We start from the raw sequence: 19,372 nt of genomic DNA, 5'->3' as shown, positions 1-19,372 counted from the left end.
TTGATGTGTGTAGAATGTTTAGGGAAATAATTTATTTAATCCATTTTGGAATAAGGCTGTAACATAACAAAATGTGGAAAAAGTGAAGCGCTGTGAATGCTTTTCAAATGCACTGTATGATATGAGTTGCTCTAGATTTATTGACACATACATGTTGTATTTTGTATTGTAGAGTGCCCAAATTCCTCAGCAGCCACCCAGCACTGTTGCAAACACAATGAAAACTGTGTTTGGGGATATTATCTTGGTGAATGCATGGTTAAGGGAAAGCTCATTAACCAAAGCGCACCCAAACATGCACGTTTCTCACCAATGTGATGTAAAACTGTGGTGTATAAATATAGGAAAATTCACATACTGATGCAAGCTTTTGTGACTAGCCCTGTTTCACAACCAACATTTATACAACTAAACTGCCATCACAGTTACAATTTGAGAAAAATCCCTATCCTCTACTATAAATAAAAATAAAGCATGGTATACTGGTACCATGGGGAAGATCATGCATGCACCATGCACATAGGTGTATCTATGACAGGTAGAATAATATAGGTTTGGGGTGTTGATTGGATCTGAAAATTGGTTAAAATGTTGTCATGGGGATGTGATCATATGTTGTTTAGACTTTTGTTGGAAACATAATTGATTAATCCTGAGAAACCATTCACAGCTGACCTGCAGCAAAAGGATAGAGAAATGCTGGAGCTCCTGCAGGAGAGGGTGACTCTATTCTGTGAGCTGGCAGAGGTGACAAGTGGTGAGGAGGCCCTTCAACCTCCCATCACTCGCTACTTTTTCAGGGCAGACACACCCCAAGCGCCCCGTGCTGAGAAACTCCTACTGGATGCCACAGCTGAGGGTAACGCACCAACTCAAAACAATCATGCAAACTCAAAACAATTTAGACTAGTGCGTTAGTTGTTCAGACCAGCTGGTAATACAGGTTAACATGCATCGTTTCAGTTTTCTTGAACTTTTTTTGTAATTTAAATTAACATTTGTTATTCCCGACCTTGAAATGAATTGTCTTAGTATCCATGAGCCTAACACATTAAATGATGAGACGGCCTGTCATTGTCAAATATGCCATCAACCATGAAAGGGGTGTCAAATTCAATCACAGAGAGGGCCAAAATAGAAAACTGGGAATACGTTGATTCCAAACAGCATCAGCATTTGCTGAACAGGATAGAAAGGATATGGGATAGTGCGAACAGAAAACAAAATTAGGTAGGCTTCTATTCTTTCATGCAGATGTACGAGAGACAGATGTTAGGCATTTTTTCTTGGCTGCCTGTTCACTAATGTTGGGGGTTAAGTTCTGTGCTGTGGAAACCCTCAAGATGGAGTGAAGATGTGCATCAGTAAGACTCTTACTTACTCTCAATTATGTTGAATAATTAAGTGGCATCAACTCAACTTGGTTTGATTAATATATTTGTTAAATATAAAGCAGTAAATTAAATATAACCCTCCCAAATTAATTAGTTGATCTTAGTACTTAATCCATTTTGAAAAAGAAAACGAGCGGTCTAAAAAAGAAAGTTTTGACCTGAACAAGAATTTGTCCCAAACATTTGCCGTTTTGTCGTTCAATGTCCTGATGAACTCCGAGAAGACAAAATCATATCTGCTTTAGCCATCATTGGGCAGTCTCAAACTTTTGTTTTGAGAGCTTGTGCTTTCATGGATAGTTTGTTTCCATCTAGTTCCATAATCAGTGTGTTTACATGATGGTATAATTCGAATCTTTGCTTAGTTAGACTATGCTATCTTTCGGGGGGAGGTGCTATTATCCCAATATACATGGCAGTGAATAAATCGAATCATTGGCCGAAAGCATGTCATATCCGATACGATAGGTGGCGCTGTTTTCATTACAACTAGTTGTGATACAGCCATTGTCAGGCTACAATGGCGGACCCAAATGCACGACTCAGGAAACAGGGATAAGGGTAATCGGTTTATTGCTCCCAGAGAGATGCAGGCAACAGTACAGGTCCAACAGGCAGGTGAACGTGGTCGAAGAAACAGGCAATAGGTCCAGGTACACGAGAAGACAAAACGAGAACGCTGGAAAGTGAGTCGACATGGAGCTACAACAATCTGGCAGGTGATCAGTGTGATCACAGGTGAGCTTATATACTTGGGGGAGGGGAAGACAACTAGACACAGGTGAGAAACATCAAAGTGAAGACCGGCAATCAACAGGCAGGAAGACAAGTGATGTGAATAGGAACGAACAGTAGGTGGAAAATAAGACAGGAAGTGCATGGAAACAGACAGAAAACACAATAAGGGCAGAGGATGATCTTACAGCCATTTCCGCTTGACCGCTTGACCACTACCAACAACAACAACATCAACATTACGAGAAAGATGGCGAATGGAGAGCAAGGTGAAGCTACATCCCTCTACTATTTGTGCATGATGTTAATAGGAGCACAGCGAATGCAAATGGCGCAATTGGCTGATTTGATAACGGAGAGAAGACGCCGTCGGGATCTCAAGCATGCGCAAAGACCCTGTTCCTTATCCGATTCACCGTTACATGCCGCAATAGTCGAACTATCAACTGGATCGGATCGAGTTATCCAGGGGTGTTAGTCGGATCGTAGTCGGACCGCACATAGTCGGACAAAAGTGTTCAATGAAACGGATAATTCGATTTCAGTCCGACTAAGCCAGTTATTCGAATCCATGTAACCACGCTGATTGATGTTCTGCAGAGGTTCAAAGTTGTACTTTCTCTGGAGGGTAGGTCAGGTTGACCGCATACACAAGTGAAAGCAACATTGACACTGCAAAAGGTACATAAAGGTACGGATTTTCGTCGAAGTAGACACAAAGACCGTTGAGGATGCATTCCCGTCTGACGTCAACGCTGTCATTTTATGTACGCAGATGAGAAAATGTGTGCAAAATAAAACATAAGGAAAACCATCATAAACAACCAGTTTATTAATCCCAATTATTAACCATGCAATATCCAAATATATGTGTGTATTAGTATGTTAACCCGGGACTGCGTTTGCCATCAGGTTTGTGTGTTAGGGCATTTACTGCAACTTTTGGCTTTCCAAGCCATCTGAGCTTTGTTCAGTAGTTACCAAGTTTGTATTCCAATCTGCCAAATCCTGTGATGGAACTTGGCTCTATCAAACTTGGACTTGTTGACACAATAGCTTCTGCTACATCCTCAAACTCTCTGATAGAGAGGACAAGGCCGAGAAGACTATGGACCATCCAGGCGCTCTTGAGGAGGTGGACTCAGGAGAAGAAGATATGTCCGTATCAAAAGAGCTACCAGATGAAAAGCAGGAGAATTCACCTAGAGAGAAGACTGTGCAAGCCATAGATATAGTGCACACAGACTTACTCCTAGTCAGCCTCAATTAGTGACACTTGATGTCCCTGCCCCTAAAGGTCCCACATACTTCCCTTACATGGATAAGTTACAAACTATCAATCAATCCCTTGTTTGGGAAACTGAAGATGTCCATCCCTCACCCGATCCAGGAAGAGGCGCTCTGAATCTGACAGTTTCCACTCCATATTTATTATCGCAGTCTCAATGTGACCGCACAGGAGTAATTCCCACTCCAACCTAGGACTTGAATAAGATTGCAGAAAAAAAACAGGAGGGTTGGGACCGAATGCAGGAAGAAATGAACCAACAAGGACGAGACATAAAAGAGCTTACAGAGGGATTGAAAGGAAGTCATTATTCCTTAAATAAACAACTTTTTCAAAATTATCGCTAACTTTTCACCAAGATAACATAGCATAAAGAATGTATGGAATTAGAAGTGGATCGAATAGTGAAAGGAATAAAAATGATTGTGAAAGAGGACATGCAGAAACCTCCCTCCTATCAGAAATCTGCTTCATGATGGAGCAACTTCAAATAGAAGTACAACAGTAGCTCAGAGGTTTTAACATTAATACTGAAGAAAGTCAAAAACCATTACTAACTAAATTGACATCAATCATTCGAAAGGAGGAAGTGGAAAATAAATAGTTACAAACAGAAAACTTCTTGTCTGCAAGAAAAACTGTTTTCTTGAGCTAAAAGATAAAACAAACCCTTCAAGCCCTACCCCATGTCTGTCCACTGCTGAAAACACAAGCCCAGTGGTAATCAAAAAAAGCCTATATAGAGATAACCTTTCCCACCTATGAAATACCCAACGATGATCCTGACTCTCTCAACCCCTTAGCCAATTGCCATGATTATCTTGCCATACATCCCTTATCTGACGCAGATATATAAAGTTTGTTTCAATTCGAAATGTCTTCCTGGCAGCCTTCCTCTCAGAAGATTGTAAAGACTAGCTGGCTGAACTTGTACGAACGAGAAGACAATGAGAGAATGGAAGAATGTGATTTCACTTTTTTTTTTTTATTGAACTCTGTGTAGAAGACGGAACCCCTCTCTCACAGAAGTGGGAATATTTCAAATGATTCTAAAAAACACTAAACCACTTCTGGCTAGTATGCTCAGAGGTCGAATTGACACGGTCAAAGATTTGGTTCGCCTTGGAAAGGCCAGAAAAGGACCATAAGCAAGAGCTTCAAAACAACCAAAGAATGGGAATGAAAACTCTGAACCCCTTCTCAAAAAATAACCCGCCCTCCTGCCCACAGTACAGTTCAACTGGTACTTGCCATACTCCTAACAGGGTAGTTGGCTGTAAATAGCTCTGTGTCTGTTGTCAAAGCTAACAAATCTATCCAATACCAACACTCTCAAGAGTTATCAAATTCAGAGACTACAGACAATCCAATGCACAATGCAACCTCCTTAAGACTTGCACAACTACTTGTACCAGTTTCAATAGATACGTGGCGGGGAAAAGCTATTGTTGATACAGGATCAAGTTACACCAAATATCTATGGATGAAATTAAAAGGATCCAAAGTGGAACTTTAACCATGGGAAGAAGTTCCTTTTGTATCTAGCTAATAGGGAGGCAGCTAATCCAAATGGATGGGGAAAACTTGCAGTGGATCTTCAAGGAAGGTTTCCACTCTCTCTGCTGTCCTCAGGCTGAAAGCTCTAGCCTATGGTATGGTCCTGGGACTCAATTTTATTTCTAGTGTGTGAATGGTAATCAATGTGGCTGATAAGTCCTAGTTTTATGTCCAACCCCTTTACCTATCCATTCCAGTCGGGAAATGCCAACATCCCACAGAATACAAAATCATAACAACCAAAGCAAACCCAAGACTGAAAAATTTCCTTACTAAGAGGTGAAACCCCTCTTCTTCTTTCTTTGGAGCCGGTGCAGATGGAAGTAAAAGATTACATCAACCTTGCTGTGGCGGATTTTCACTTGCAAGATGGAGAAAGGAAACAATTAAGAACTCTCTTTGAGTTTAATCAGGAATCAGGAAACATTTATTGCCAAAATATGTCAAACATACAAGGAATTTGTCTTGGCGGTTGGTGCGTGACAGTAGACAGTGTAACAATAGACAACAAGACAGCAGTGCACAAGTAATAAAATAAAGTAAAATTAAATGCTAATGCAATGGGTTAGTAGAATAAGGCTATGGGTTAGTGTAGCCGTGATAGCGCTACCACCGACGGGTTCTGTACAGACGCACGGACACACGATGGGTGTAACGAGTTTTTATTGTCCAAAAAGGGGGATGGCAGTGAGCAGGAATAAGCCCGTCGTTCGCACTCTGCTCCGCCCTTTCCAGCTTCGCTCAGCTCTTGCGTGCTGCTCCCGTGCTCCGCTCAGCTCTGCTCGGCTCACCTTCTTCCCCTGACCTGGATCCTGCTCACTGTTTTTGAAGGAGACAATTAGTGCAGATTCCTCACACCTGCTTACTCTTCACCTACCAGCACCCGTGAGTTTGCTGCCAGCTCCAGCAAACTCACGGGGGAATAAAGAGGTTTGCAGTTGATGAAGAAAGTTTCCAGATCAGGAGAACTCAGGTCTCACAAATACCCCAGCCACCTTTTAAAGGCTCAAAGAAATTAAATGTAAAATCTGTCTTGTCTATGTCAGCGGTGTGTGTCCTTTCTTGTAGATGACATAATCGTTTATTCGTCATCTGTAACTCAGCATTTTAAGCGTCTACGGACAGTAATCGATTGACTGCAAAGCCAATCTGACAATCAACCTCAAGAAGTCTAAATTCTGCATGCAAGAACTCAGATTTCTGGGACATATTGTCTCTGGTAATGGACTGATCCCGAGAAAGTCGAAGCAATCTGATCCTATCCAGTACCAATAAATCCCAAGGAAGTTTAAAGGTTCTCAGGGCTTGCGAGATGGAATCATGAATTTGTATCCGACTTTTCAAACATTGCTCAACCCTTTAACTAACTAAGGAAGATGGAAATACCTTTCATCTGGAGTCAAGCATGTCAGAAGGCCTTTGACCAATTAAAATCCACTTTGATCTCTCCCCATATCTTGGGTCACCCAAATACTGACTTACCGTTCACGGCCTATACGGATGCTAGCGCTATGGGTCTGTAACTGAAAAAGAATTTCTAGCCATCATTTGGGGTTTAAAGAAATGGCAGCACTATCTTGAAGCAAAACTCTTCACCGTCATGACTGATCATTCAGCCTTGAAATGGGTTCTCTCTTTCACCAAGACCACCAGTTGTCTGATTAGATGGGCACTAACATTACAACGGTTTGACTTCATTGTGGAATACAGGAAAGGAAAGCTGGGGGTGCTCCTGATGCTCTCTCAAGGTTTTATCTTAATATCGGATGCTGCCTAAGAAAACAGAGCTAGATATCCTTTTTTTCACTTGAAATAATTTGGGAGGAACAGCACAAAGATCATTACTTGGAGCCTACTCTAGTAGAAGGACACAAACGAGGAGATAACGTGGAAGATAAAGTATATTGGAAAAAAATAAATGTCAGAAAACCAATTCCACTATATGATCTACAGTATATTCCCCTGAGTCTAGTTCAAAAGACCCTTCTTGCATATCATGACAACCCTTCAAGTGGGATTTTCAAGACTGTTGGGTTTGTCAGAGGCTGAAAGCAGGTAATCAGAAACCGGCTGGAAAGATTAAACTGTCAAAAGCCCAGATAAGATGTTGGGAATCGACATTATGGGTTCCACTACCTAGGAGTCCATAAGGACACGAAAACCTGTTGGTGGTGGTGGATTACTATAAGCGGTAATTTTCTCCCTTGTGATCTGCAACAGCCCCATCAATGGCCCGATTTTTGAGGGAAGGCTTTTTCACAAGATGGGGTGTACTTGATGTGGTGGAAATTTGCGGATTAAGCCCTCATGAGAAATCAAAAGTATCTTAAACTTGTTTGTGATTAAGTAGTTATTACTAACCAGGATATAGAAATAAATAAATAAAGAATACAGAAATCAACAGACTGAAGTCAAATGACTCAATTCAGCTGAAAAGGGACAGATTGTTGCTTCTCCTCAAAGGAGCAGGAAGATCTGATCAAGCTTCTTGGGAAGACTAGATGCTTTAATACACATCACAGAGGTTTGTGTTGTCCAATCAGAAGACACCTCTGCACAAAGGGATTTTAGTATGGAACACAGATGTTGTAGGAGAACACCCTTAACCCTCCCTTAATGGGACCCAGGCAATCATATTTAAAAGGCAGAGAGAAAACCAAGAAATGGATCAGTCAAGGCACATATGGGTTCCAGCTGTAGAAACCGTGTACAACCCTAGACTAGTTTAGGTTACAGGTTTCCCAAGAAAGGTCACAAAAGTTTTTTTGTCTCATAGTGTCATCTTACGCAATATCCTTTAACTACGGCCACGTCATCTTCACAAACAAGGCAAACTGGTTTACCGCTAATGCTAGTAAACGTGTATTCTTCCTCCCACCTGTCTTAAAATCTGCTAATAATAATAATAATAAGCAGCTTCCATGTAATGATGGAACACAATGTCAATACAACACATTTTTAGGCATGTAGTGAATCATTAGAAGCATATTTAACAGGACATCTTAACTGTAAATCAACAATTTAATGCTGTGAGGTTTTTCTATTGTTCAAATTTTTAAAACTGAAATATCTGCACAGATATAAATCTGGCTACACTAGTATTACTATTGTTGTAATATTTGTAAAATGAGATTCCAACGGCATTTGTTTCCAAAACTACTCAAACACACTTTTGCTGTGCACTTCTGACCACATGGTTAGAGCATGGCCCTTCTTCTTGTTTAATTGTTGTTTGGAATGGGCAAAATATCCCCTTTTAATTTCATTATTAGTGTTTTTTTAAAGTCATTTTTTCATGGAGTGTCCTTGCATCTTTGTCTCGTCACATCTGTAAGTATTGTAGCCTACATGAACAGTGTGTGACTCTGGTTTGACCTATTTTCATCATCACAGAAGCGTCACACAGGATAATTAGTACTTTGTAACCAGCCATTTTTGTAACAAATGTAAACAAGAATGTAATTGCCAAAGATGTTGATCACGTCTTCCCACGATATTCTGCAATTGTTCTGAAAATAGGAAAGATTGTATTTTCAGGTGTTTCCTCAGTTGACAGGTTGAGTGAGCTCCTTCTGGGATCCACGGTGGACATCCCTCTTCCACGCCATCACAACCCCATGGAGGTGCAGGACACCAGTGAGTCACTAAAAGCTCATCATTGCTTTTAAGCGACACAAAATCATAATAATCTGTACGCACACACACAGACAAAGAACAGACACAAATTAAGTTAGGGTAAGGTTGGGCACAGGTTGGGAGGAATATTTACTAACTCACAATACAACTCAAATATTAAATAATATTATAATTGATGACCCAAAGCATGTACATGTACTAGACTTGTGTGATTTCTCGTTTCAATGATCATCAAGATTGTATTTAGATCAAATGCAGTGGCAGCAAGTGGATTTTTATTTTGGTAGGGCTAGCCGATCAGTTTCAGTAAACCAGTATGATTCAATGCAAAAAATGGTATCAAACACGCATTATTACTTTGCAATTAAACTGTTGGATTAAATGTTAAATATTTAACACAATAAGAACATCTTATTCAAACAATTCAGAATATTAATGAATGTGTAAATAACTATATATCTAGTTATTTACATATTCATTAATCATTAAACACTGGTGAGGCGTTCGGGGTGAACGTACCATAACAACCGTTTAACAGCTCAGGACTGTTCACAGACGGTCGCCCAGCAGAGATCTCCATGTGGACCTGCTCCTTTTTCTAAAATAATAAACTCATTGCAGGATCCTCAAGCCTCAAGCATTGACTGTGAGACACACACATTTAAACTAGTTCACACACCACACCGTGAGAAGGAAACGCAAAACAAGTTGTCCTGCTACGGCTTAAAGGGTTGCACGTGTTGCAAAGCAATTCACCGCCAGAATAATGGGTGGAGTAACGGTTTTTGGCGAAGACGACCTAGAGAATGACGGCAATGACGGGTTGTATGAGTGGACAAAAGCTCTTCAATCTGATTCATTCTCTCTTCGTTTTAATAATGGCGATATTATGCTATGAAACCGGAAATGTGAGACTCCTGAAAGGATGTAGTTAGCAGACCAATCACATCCTTACGGGCTGCGAGTCTAGAAAAGCTTGTTGACGCACACAAGGAGGGGTGAAAAAACGCGCAAACGTGCACTTATTGATTCCCCTTTCAGCAACCGTACGCTCGTTACTAAGCAACATAGACGCACAAACACACGTGACAAGTGGAGGCTTTTGATAAAACCAACCTGCTCAGTGCAAGTGAAGGATGTGGCGGAACCAGAGCAGGTGTAGGAAAACCTGCAGGATAGACACAAAAGAGAAAAACGGATGATGAAACCTAAAATGAGGAGAAGACAACGAAAAAGAAAAGTGAAGAATGGGCTGATCTATGATCCAGCCAAGAAAATACCGTATTGCCCTGATTGTAGGACGTACGGCACTGAAAAGCTAAGGGGGTGTCTTTTGTAGTTGGTACAAGCAACTTCACATTAAAAGGACAATGAAATTTCCGTTACACAATTTTCCGTTGTGCCACGTCACAAGCAAAATACTTTTATATGTCACTCATCAACTTTAATCAGTGATTGGTTAAACTGCTTCTTAGACCCGCCTCACTGGGACACAGCCCAGCTGAGACATGCGGACGTGCAGGACAAAAAACATATATTTTGCGCAAATAACTTAATTAACAAATAATACTGGGTATATTCCATGTTTTAAAAACACAATTAGACACATATTGACTATTTGTAAAATATATTTTTAATATAATTTTTAAAGTGATAATCTTTTTTTTTTTTATTCAAGATGGGGCCACGCCCCATTGCCCTCTATGGACCAGCCGCCCAATAAACTGATAAATGAATGTTCAAAATCCCATATCAATCTTGATCTTATGAGTTGTATTAAATAGTAAGACATTCCATATGCGTCTAATTCTGAGTGACTGCTGTTGTTTGCTCAGGTGATCGGGACTTGTTGGTCAACGGAGCCAATGAATTCTCAGCATCAAAGGTGAGCGGGGGGGTGAGGTTTTTGAATGCTTAGTCAATATCTCATAATATTTAAATCTTCGGCCACTTTATTAGGTACACCTGTTTAATTGCTTGTTAACACAAATTGCTAATGAACGAAAAACCCTTCAATGGGGAAAAAAGTAACCTTAGGGAGACCATCAGAGGAGGGATCGCTCTCCCGAGATGAACAGAAAATGGATGTCATGTGTCCAGAATGAACAATGAATAAGATGAAGATGAATAATACATTCAATTCATATGACAGAAATTATTCAAATAAAGTAGCAAGCCAAGCGCACGGCTGGACCACTGCTGGGACAACCACCATCAGATAGAACCACCATCCGGAGACCTGCTAGGGGAGAAAGCACAAAAAACTCCCAGAAAGAAGCTGAATTAGTCACGTGCATTAATAAAACGTGGATTATTGTAGAACGAGAGCGTGAGAGAGGAGCTCGGTGTGTCCTAAGAAGTCCCCCGGCAGTCTAAGCCTATAGCAGCTTAACTAAGGGCTGGTCCGGGCTAACCTGAGCCAGCCCTAACTATAGGCAGAATCAAAGAGGAAAGTTTTAAGCTTTACCTTAAAACAGCTGACCGAATCTGCCCCCCGTACTGAAAGTGGAAGCTGGTTCCACAAAAGAGGAGCTTGATAACTGAAAGGTCTGGAATTTGGTGCTAGACAAGCACGTCTGAGTCTGTCACAAACTGCTGATCTACTGGGATTTAAACAACCAAACATCTAGGGTGTACAGAGAATGGTCCCAAAAAGAGAAAATATCCAGTGAGCGGCAGTTGTGTGGACAAAAATGCCTAGTTGATGTGAGAGGTCAGAGAATGGGAAGACTGGTTCCAGATGATACAAAGGCTACAGGAACTGGAGTAACCATTCGTTACAACCAAAGAATGCAGAATACCATCTCTGAACACACAACACGTGGAACCTTGAAGAAGATGGGCTACAGCAGCAGAAGACCACACCGGGGGCCACTCCTGTCAGCTAACAGGGAACTGAGACAACAACTCACACAGGCTCACCACAATGAGACAATAGAAGATTGGAAAAATGTTGCCTGGTCTGATGAGTCTTGATTTCAGCTGCAACATTCGGGTGTGCTCGAAATTTGGAGAAAAGAACATGAAAGCATGGATCCACCCTGCCTTGTATCAAGTGTTCAGACTGCTGCTGGAGGTGTAATGGTATTTTCTTGGCACACAGTGGGCCCCTTAGTACCAATATAGCGTGGGTAAAATGCTGCAGCCTACCAGAGTATGTTGCTGACCACGTCCATCCCGTTATGACTACAGTGTACATCTTCTGATGGCTACTTCCAGCAGGGGTATGCAACATGTCACAAAGCTCTTTTCATCTCAAGCTGGTTTCTTGAACATGACAATGAGTGAAGCAAACAAATAAATAACCAGATACTGTGATTTTTTCAGTGCAAAGTGCTGTCATACATAGAAATCCAACTCAAAGATTTTAACATTTTCCCTGCTCTACCTCACCCATTAGCATGACTGGTTCTCCTTTAATGAGAAACTTGTGGCTTTGCCTGTTGGCGCACAATAGAGTGGATAAAAATGTCAATCTTTGTGCATCCAATTTGCATCAGAGAAAAAAGAGTGTCATCCGTGAGCCAGTTTCTCTTTCAACTTGATGTGCTTTATTGTCGAAAAACTTCTCTCACAAATGTATGTGCTCCCAAACATACTGGTCATTGAGAGAGCAAAATCTCGGAGGAGTGGGAAGCGGCGTTCAGGCAGCAGACTCCAAAACAAAATTCCCTTCTCATTGCGCCTTGCCTGAAAAAACGGATCAGACTGCAATTCGCAAAGTTTGCTCTGAAATGCGTTGATGTGTGCACACAGGTCACACAGAGTTTGGTCACTTCCCTGCAACTTTGTGTTCAGGTCATTGAGGTGTGTAGTAATGTCAGTAAGGAAGGCCATGTCGCACAGAAACGCCGTGTCTTTGAGTTTCCTGCAGTAGACACTCATATCACCACCAACGCTCTCTTCCAAAAATACTGGAATTTCAGAGCACAGCGCAAAAAATCGCTCAAGACACTTTCCCCAACTCATCCATCGGACCTCGGTGTGCATTTGTAAATCCCCATATGTGGCGTCCTCGTCATCCAAAAATGCTATAAATCTCCTGTGACTGAGGGATCTGTTCCCTCTTCGGATGAGATTTGTTACTTTAATCACCAAGTCCGTAACATGGCTAAAGTTCAGTGTCTTGGCGCAGAGGGTCTCCTGTAGGAATAAATAAAGTACCCGGTAAAATGTTCCTATCTTTGTCCTGCATGTCACTCAAAATCCCCAAATCAATAGGACTACTCACTCACCTGGTGTATGATACAGTGCAGTATAGGGCAGTTCACTCCGCTTTGTTGAAGGAGCCCTGCGAATCCGGTGAGTCTCGCCATCCGTAACAATAGTTTGTCCAAGCCACCATAAGCGTTTGCAACACTATTAACGGCGTTGAATATATCCGTGCCTTGGTGGTATCATGCAAAGACTCCATCTTTAGTAACTCCTCGTTCACTTCAAATCTTGAAGTGCACTTTCGTCCAAGGCCAGGGAGAAGTACTTGCAGTCATGCATAACTTGTTTCATCTTCCCCTCGACATGATCGTTAATGTCAAAAATTCTACGAGTCACTGTGCGACGAGACAAAGAGACCGTATCAAAGTTTTTAACCAGGTTAGCATCACCAAACGCTTTGGGAATTTCCACGGCACATCTCTACATAATCTCGCCATCGGACAAGGGCTTCTTTGCTTTAGTAAGCAGCCTCCTGTGTGGTTGTGGCTCTGGTAAAAAATTGCTGTTGTTTGTGTACTTTTGATTTGAGGTCGGCAATGAGAGCAGCCCTGGCAGCTTCTCGTATTTAACATTGTGCAAGATGTTGTAGTGGCGACTTAGGTTGGCTGATAGCGTCTCCAAGCAAACTAGGCACATGGGTTTGCCTTTACATTTGGTAAACGGATAATCCACTCCCATTTCACCTGAAAAGACACAATTCGGGTTTTCTCTTTGCATTGCTTTTCGCCATGGCTTGACCTCTCTTCCTCGCTGATGGAGAAGACCCGGTGGAAGCATAGGAAGCGCCATCTAGCGGTGGATTCTGATATTACAACTTAAAAGTGATCGGGCGCTGTAGAGGACACACTTCTAATTTTCAGAAATTAGTCTAGGGGCCACTCCGAATGAGAGCATTCTCATTCGCATTCTGTGGCTGCTGCCACATGCAGCCCGGCAGTTGCCCATCACTGATCTAGCATATGGACATCGCGCTACCGTGACTGACCCACCCCCTCCTCCACGGCCAGAGAGAGAGAGAGAGAGAGACAAAGAGACAGCGAGAGAGACTAAGTGTGTTTCTTTTTAACAGAGGATCTATCAGAGGCTTGTGAATCTCAGTGTTTACCTCCACGCACTCCAGGTGAGTGGGTTTTTGTGTCTTTCTTCTTAAACATCTTTGAGTACCAGTTTATTGGGAAAGCACATTGTATGATACATGTTTGTGTGTGCATGTATTAAAGGATTAAGTATTATTCCTAAATTGATTTTGTCCATCTTTAGCCTGTAAAATCTTTCCCACTGAATCCTCTACCCTATCCTGCAGGGTGCTGTCATCAAACAAGACTCCATTTTGGAGCTGTTACTGCAGCCACAGAATTACGGGGCACCAGCTGCAGGAGCACAATGGCGCTCTCTCTGGCGAGATGGTGTGAATCGGGAGGCCAATGCAGCATCAAGCATCGGGGAGCTGGCTCTTTTACAGAGACAACACAGCCTGCTGCAGGAGGAGCTTCTGAGGCTGCGGGATGCTGAGAGCCGGTTCAAGGATAGTGAGAGGGCCCGGGCAAAGCTGGAGAGGCATGTTCGACACATGAAGGTCTGCAGCGGGGCTGCACCTGCCTCCCAGCAGCTAGGGGAACAGGCTGTTCAAGTGAGGGCATTTGCAATTTCACAAAGTTAGGAGACTAACAAGACTTGATTTTATAATTAGTCATCAGGTTCAACAGACAGAATCCACACACAATCGGTTGACATTAAGGCCGTAAAAATGAGCACGTTAATCCATGCGATTGATGTGGTCGAGATTAATACAATAAATATGTCAATATTTTAACGCAGTTAAAGTTTTGTTTACTTCCGGTTGACCCCGGAAATGAAACTACCGCTAGCTGCAGTCAGTTAGATCGGAGAGAGCGAGACAGTAGTTGAAGAGAGCTTTTTGCAGTAAAATAAACAGAGTTGTGACATGCAGCAGAAAGCTGTGCAGAGGAATTCCTCCGCGTGTCAAACAGCATTTTGCTAGCTGCTAGGCTACATCCACTCAACATCTACCCTGCACGGCATACGGTCTGCAAAGGACCACCACTGTGTCCCTAAAGGGTGGTTTGGAAAACATCCCGGCTAAATGTCAGGAGACTGACGGCAAACACAGCCGTTAAATGATGAAGAGTTGAGCACATCAAACTGGACGAGAACAGCAGGAAGAGTCGCTAGTTCATTGTAATCGGTGAAATTCTGCTTCCAAGATGATCACGTGTGTAGTTTGTGTCTAATAGACAAGATTTCTGATGTAATTTGTAAGATTTAAAACCTTTTAATCGTGATTGAAATTTCCAAACGTGCAATTAATTAGTTAATTATTTTTAATCTATTGACAGCCCTAGTTTATAATGATCCGGAAGTGGTTAATGTAATGTGTAGTGTCTCTGAGGTGGGACAACTTTCTGCATCGGGGGTGTGGTTTGGAGGTGATTCAGGTGAAAATTGTTCAAGATGGACGAAGAGACGGTGTGTGTTCCTACCACTTTTTGTGGATTCTGTTTCTTTAACAGCCTGTTTGTGTCCTCTTCAGTATGTAGAGTATTCATTAAAGTGAGGAATATCCTACCTTTTAGTTCCTTGTTCAGAAGCATTTATTCGGGGGACACATCCTACCTCGGGTTGCCACACGTCCTTTAAAATACAGAATCGTCCCGTATTTGAGAATAAAATAGCATGCCCCGTTTTGAATCAATACGGGACGGGGTTTGTCTCGTATTTTCCCAAACATCCCTTATCTTTCTGTATTGAAGTAATCATACCCGTCAACTTTCAACAACAAGTTTGAATAAAAGATTTACATTTTTATTCTCATTTAGGTCTTAACCGGAGCCGACGCCATGTGGGCCAGCCATGACCCTTCCCACCAATCCGATGTCCTCCAAGACTGCATAGATTTGGAGGTAGACATGACGTCCGATGATGATGATGGGACGGAATCTGAAAGCTCCAAGGGTCAGATTAAGGACATAACACACAATGACTGCAAAGTTTACATGTCTGATTTTGGTTTAATTATCTATTTTCAAGCAGGTATAGAAAGAGTCAATACAGTAATGTTAACACCAACCAGCAATACAGTTTTCTTTAGACATTTGGTCTGTAAATCATTATCAATTTACAACTGCCTTCCTCAGATTCGCCCAACAGTAAGTGCAAGTATAACTAACTCTTAGCACCCTGCGGGAGCTATTGTTTAGTTATCCATCATCAAACCGCTTATCCTGCACACAGGGTCGCGGGGGGGCAAGAGTCTATCCCAGCCAACTTCAGGCGATAGACAGGGTACATCCTGGATTGGTTGCCAGCCAATCACAGGGCTACACAGAGACACACAACCATTCACACATCTACGGGCAATTTAGAGTCACCAATTAACCTGATCCCCAGAGCATGTCTTTGGACTGTGGGAGGAAGCCAGAGAACCCGGAGAGAACCCACGCAGACACGGGGAAAACATGCAGACTCCACACAGAAAGGCCACTGGGTGGAGTCGAACCCAGGACCTTTTTGCTTTGAGGCAACAGTGCTAACCACCACACCACCATGCCGCCTTATTGTTTAGTTATTTATTTCCTAAATATTATTGTTTCATTTCTTAGGTTGATATAATATTAATATATTTCTGTTTTTGTAGTCGATTTAGTTTAATCATTTTCAGACACATCTCAGCAATTTATAACCTTGTTTGTTCAATGAAAAATTTTTAAGGGAAGAGAACAACACAATATAATGTGTGGGCTTTGAATATTTTTCGATAGTCCCTCCCACAGAATTTCTCAAGGGCTGATTTTTTATTTTTTTTTCTCTCTTTTTCAGACCTTCAAGATATTCCAGAGGAGCTCTGATTCAGGCCGTGTGTCACAGTGCTAATGAGCACGAAACCCTGGCTGACTATGAATCAGTTGATTCCAACTTTGTGCATGTCTATCATTTTGGCAAATCTTCATTTTTATTTAGCTGCTTTTCTTTTCAGGATATGGCTTGTGACTTGGCTTGTGTTTTTTGGTTAGTCCAACTCGATCTCATCCCCGTGTAGACAATGTGTTGCGATAATTCAGCAGCCTTAACATTAAAGGGATGATGCCCCCCTACGTAGATTATTTCATGATCATTTCAAGAGTTCATATTAGTTGTAGTTGTCAAATTTCACAATGACCGTGAAATTCTGTCTCATGTGTTATTATATACTGAATGCAAAAAAAACTACAAAACAAAATCACACTCTTTCTGATCTTTGAACTGTCTGAAACCATGTTATGGATATTTGTGGCCCCAAAAAAGCCCCCCAGAAAATTGTCACGCACGCAGATATAATTGTTACAACATATGTTGTCCATCATCGAAACCAACGCCTTACCTAAAAGTAAATATGCTAATACCCACATACGTTGTCTATGGCAGGGGTCTTCAACGTTTCGCAGGCCAAGGACCCCCAAACTAATGGCCAGATTCGTGGAGCAGGGACCCCCTATTCTACAGAGTTCTGTCAGCCATCTTTTAACAAGAGAACAAAGCTCAAAAATAATGTGTATTTAAAGACAATAAATACAATTCAGATTCTGAAAACATTTCAATTTGTGGGAAAAAAATGGTTGAAAAAATAAATAAAACCATAATAAAAATACAAAAAAATTATCAACTAAAAATGTGGCGACCCCCCTGCAGTTCCTCCGCGGACCCCCTGGGGGTCGCGGCCGCCCTGTTGAAGACCTCTGCTCTATGGTTCACCTCACTAACTACTTGAACATTAACACAGCTATGGATTGAGGTTTATCAGAGCACGCTTCAATACTGTCAGAGGATTATTTTAAATACATTTGTAAGTAAAGCGTATCCAAATGTATGTTGACAGCATTTCACACAGCGTTATGTCTGCAGAGGTGTCAGTCATGAAAACTAGACACAGACATAGCAGTTTAAACGAGTGTCTAGAGGCAGAAATGGTGGCGCTTACTGGAACATAGTCCTGCCAACTTCATAGGCGCTTTACGTTTGATGATTTAAAGAGATAGTATCTGCTTGGCTTGGTTGTTTTGCATGTTTTCTAACCTAATATTTTCTTTTCTTAATCTTGAAGTAGAAAATAGCTTTTGGCTTTCTTTATTCAGTTCTAAATGGTTTTATTGCATGTTAGAACCGACTGATTGTAATGGAGTAACACAAAGAAGGAGCAGGTAAACACAACTCTGACAAATGGATTTAACATTATCTTCATAATATAGCTTTAATATAGCTTTTTCTTAAACGTAAAAAGTGGTTTGAGCACCGTTCGTAGATTTGCAATTTTCCACGGTTGACCTCATTTAACAATGTTGCAACTGCATGTGTACTATTCTGCTGAATGCATTTTAGTCAGCAATCGCCAAGTGGTATTTCTCTGCCTAAAAATGCAGAATGATTCGATTGTTCGATGGCAAATACCATTCAATGCCTACATTGTAATAACACGAATGAAGTATTATGAAGTCAGTAGATGCTTTATTTGTTAGTGACACTGTAAGGCCGAACATAAAACAAGGGCAGTACTTTTGTAAAACATTGTCATTTGTGTAAAATGTATTACTACATAAAAAATAAAACCATGTTATAAAAATGTGTCAGTGTTGAAAAATGTATTTCCCAGTTGGAGATGGGTAAAAGCAGACTGACGATGATGCTGTTGCAGTTCTGTTAATTAATTCCCCTCATATCTAATGATGTACATCCATTTATATTGAGACTGACCTGAGCACATTTCTGTGGAAACTGCATGCTTAACTTAAGTGAAGGGAAGTAGAGATTGGTGCAATAACTTTTTTATAACAACAATATATTTCAGATCGGGCGGCACGGTGGCGTGGTGGTTAGCACTGTTGCCTCACAGCAAGACGGTCCTGGGTTCGATTCCGCCCAGTGGCCTTTCTGTGTGGAGTCTGCATGTTCTCCCCGTGTCTGCGTGGGTTCTCTCTGGGTTCTCCGGCTTCCTCCCACAGTCCAAAGACATGCTCTGGGGATCAGGTCGATTGGGATCTTTAAATTGCCCGTAGATGTGTGAATGTGAATGTATGTATCTTGTATGTCTCTGTGCTGCGATTGGCTGGCGACCAATCCAGGATGTACCCTGTCTATCGCCCGAAGTTGGCTGGGATGGACTCCAGCCCCCCCGCGACCCTGTGTGCAGGATAAGCGGATTGACAATGGATGGATGGATGGATATTTCAGATCTAATTAAATACAAATATGTTATTTCTTCACTCTGAGAACATATGTTTATTATCAATGACTGCTAATTTACTAGAATTATACATAGACCATAATGTTGTCGCCATATACAGTATATGAGCACACTCAGGTGACACTGGGCCGGGCACATAATAGAAAAGGATGCTGTAGCTGCGATATCACTACCACCGTCGGGATCCGTTAAGGACGCACGGACACACGGGTCTACTGAGCAATATGTCTTTTATTTTTCTGGTTGCAGTGAGCAGGTTTCATTTATTTCGTTCCAGTGTTGCTCTGCTCCGCTCCTCAGCCTCGCCCCTGA

General features: G+C 41.7%; 1 protein-coding gene across 2 annotated transcripts in view; it reads left to right on the top strand.

Annotated features, from left to right (window-relative positions):
• arhgef2a (Rho guanine nucleotide exchange factor (GEF) 2a) overlaps positions 1 to 18,439 on the top strand; it is a 55,603-nt gene extending 37,164 nt beyond the window's left edge. Inside the window, exons 16-22 of one of the 2 annotated variants that reach the window (XM_040188299.2) lie at positions 671 to 859; positions 8,524 to 8,610; positions 10,446 to 10,495; positions 13,895 to 13,945; positions 14,129 to 14,455; positions 15,663 to 15,798; positions 16,663 to 18,439. In XM_040188299.2, the coding sequence (XP_040044233.2) occupies positions 671 to 859; positions 8,524 to 8,610; positions 10,446 to 10,495; positions 13,895 to 13,945; positions 14,129 to 14,455; positions 15,663 to 15,798; positions 16,663 to 16,691 (869 nt within the window). In that variant the 3' untranslated portion in view covers positions 16,692 to 18,439. The remainder of the gene's footprint in view (positions 1 to 670; positions 860 to 8,523; positions 8,611 to 10,445; positions 10,496 to 13,894; positions 13,946 to 14,128; positions 14,456 to 15,662; positions 15,799 to 16,662) is intronic. The other variant, XM_040188300.2, reaches the window with a different exon arrangement.
• The last annotated feature ends 933 nt before the right edge of the window (positions 18,440 to 19,372 follow it).

Source organism: Gasterosteus aculeatus, chromosome 10, assembly GCF_964276395.1.
Source record: "Gasterosteus aculeatus chromosome 10, fGasAcu3.hap1.1, whole genome shotgun sequence".
Taxonomy (NCBI): domain Eukaryota; kingdom Metazoa; phylum Chordata; class Actinopteri; order Perciformes; family Gasterosteidae; genus Gasterosteus; species Gasterosteus aculeatus.
The sequence above is the reverse complement of the archived record's forward strand: the minus strand, read 5'-3'. Positions and strand labels throughout refer to the sequence as shown.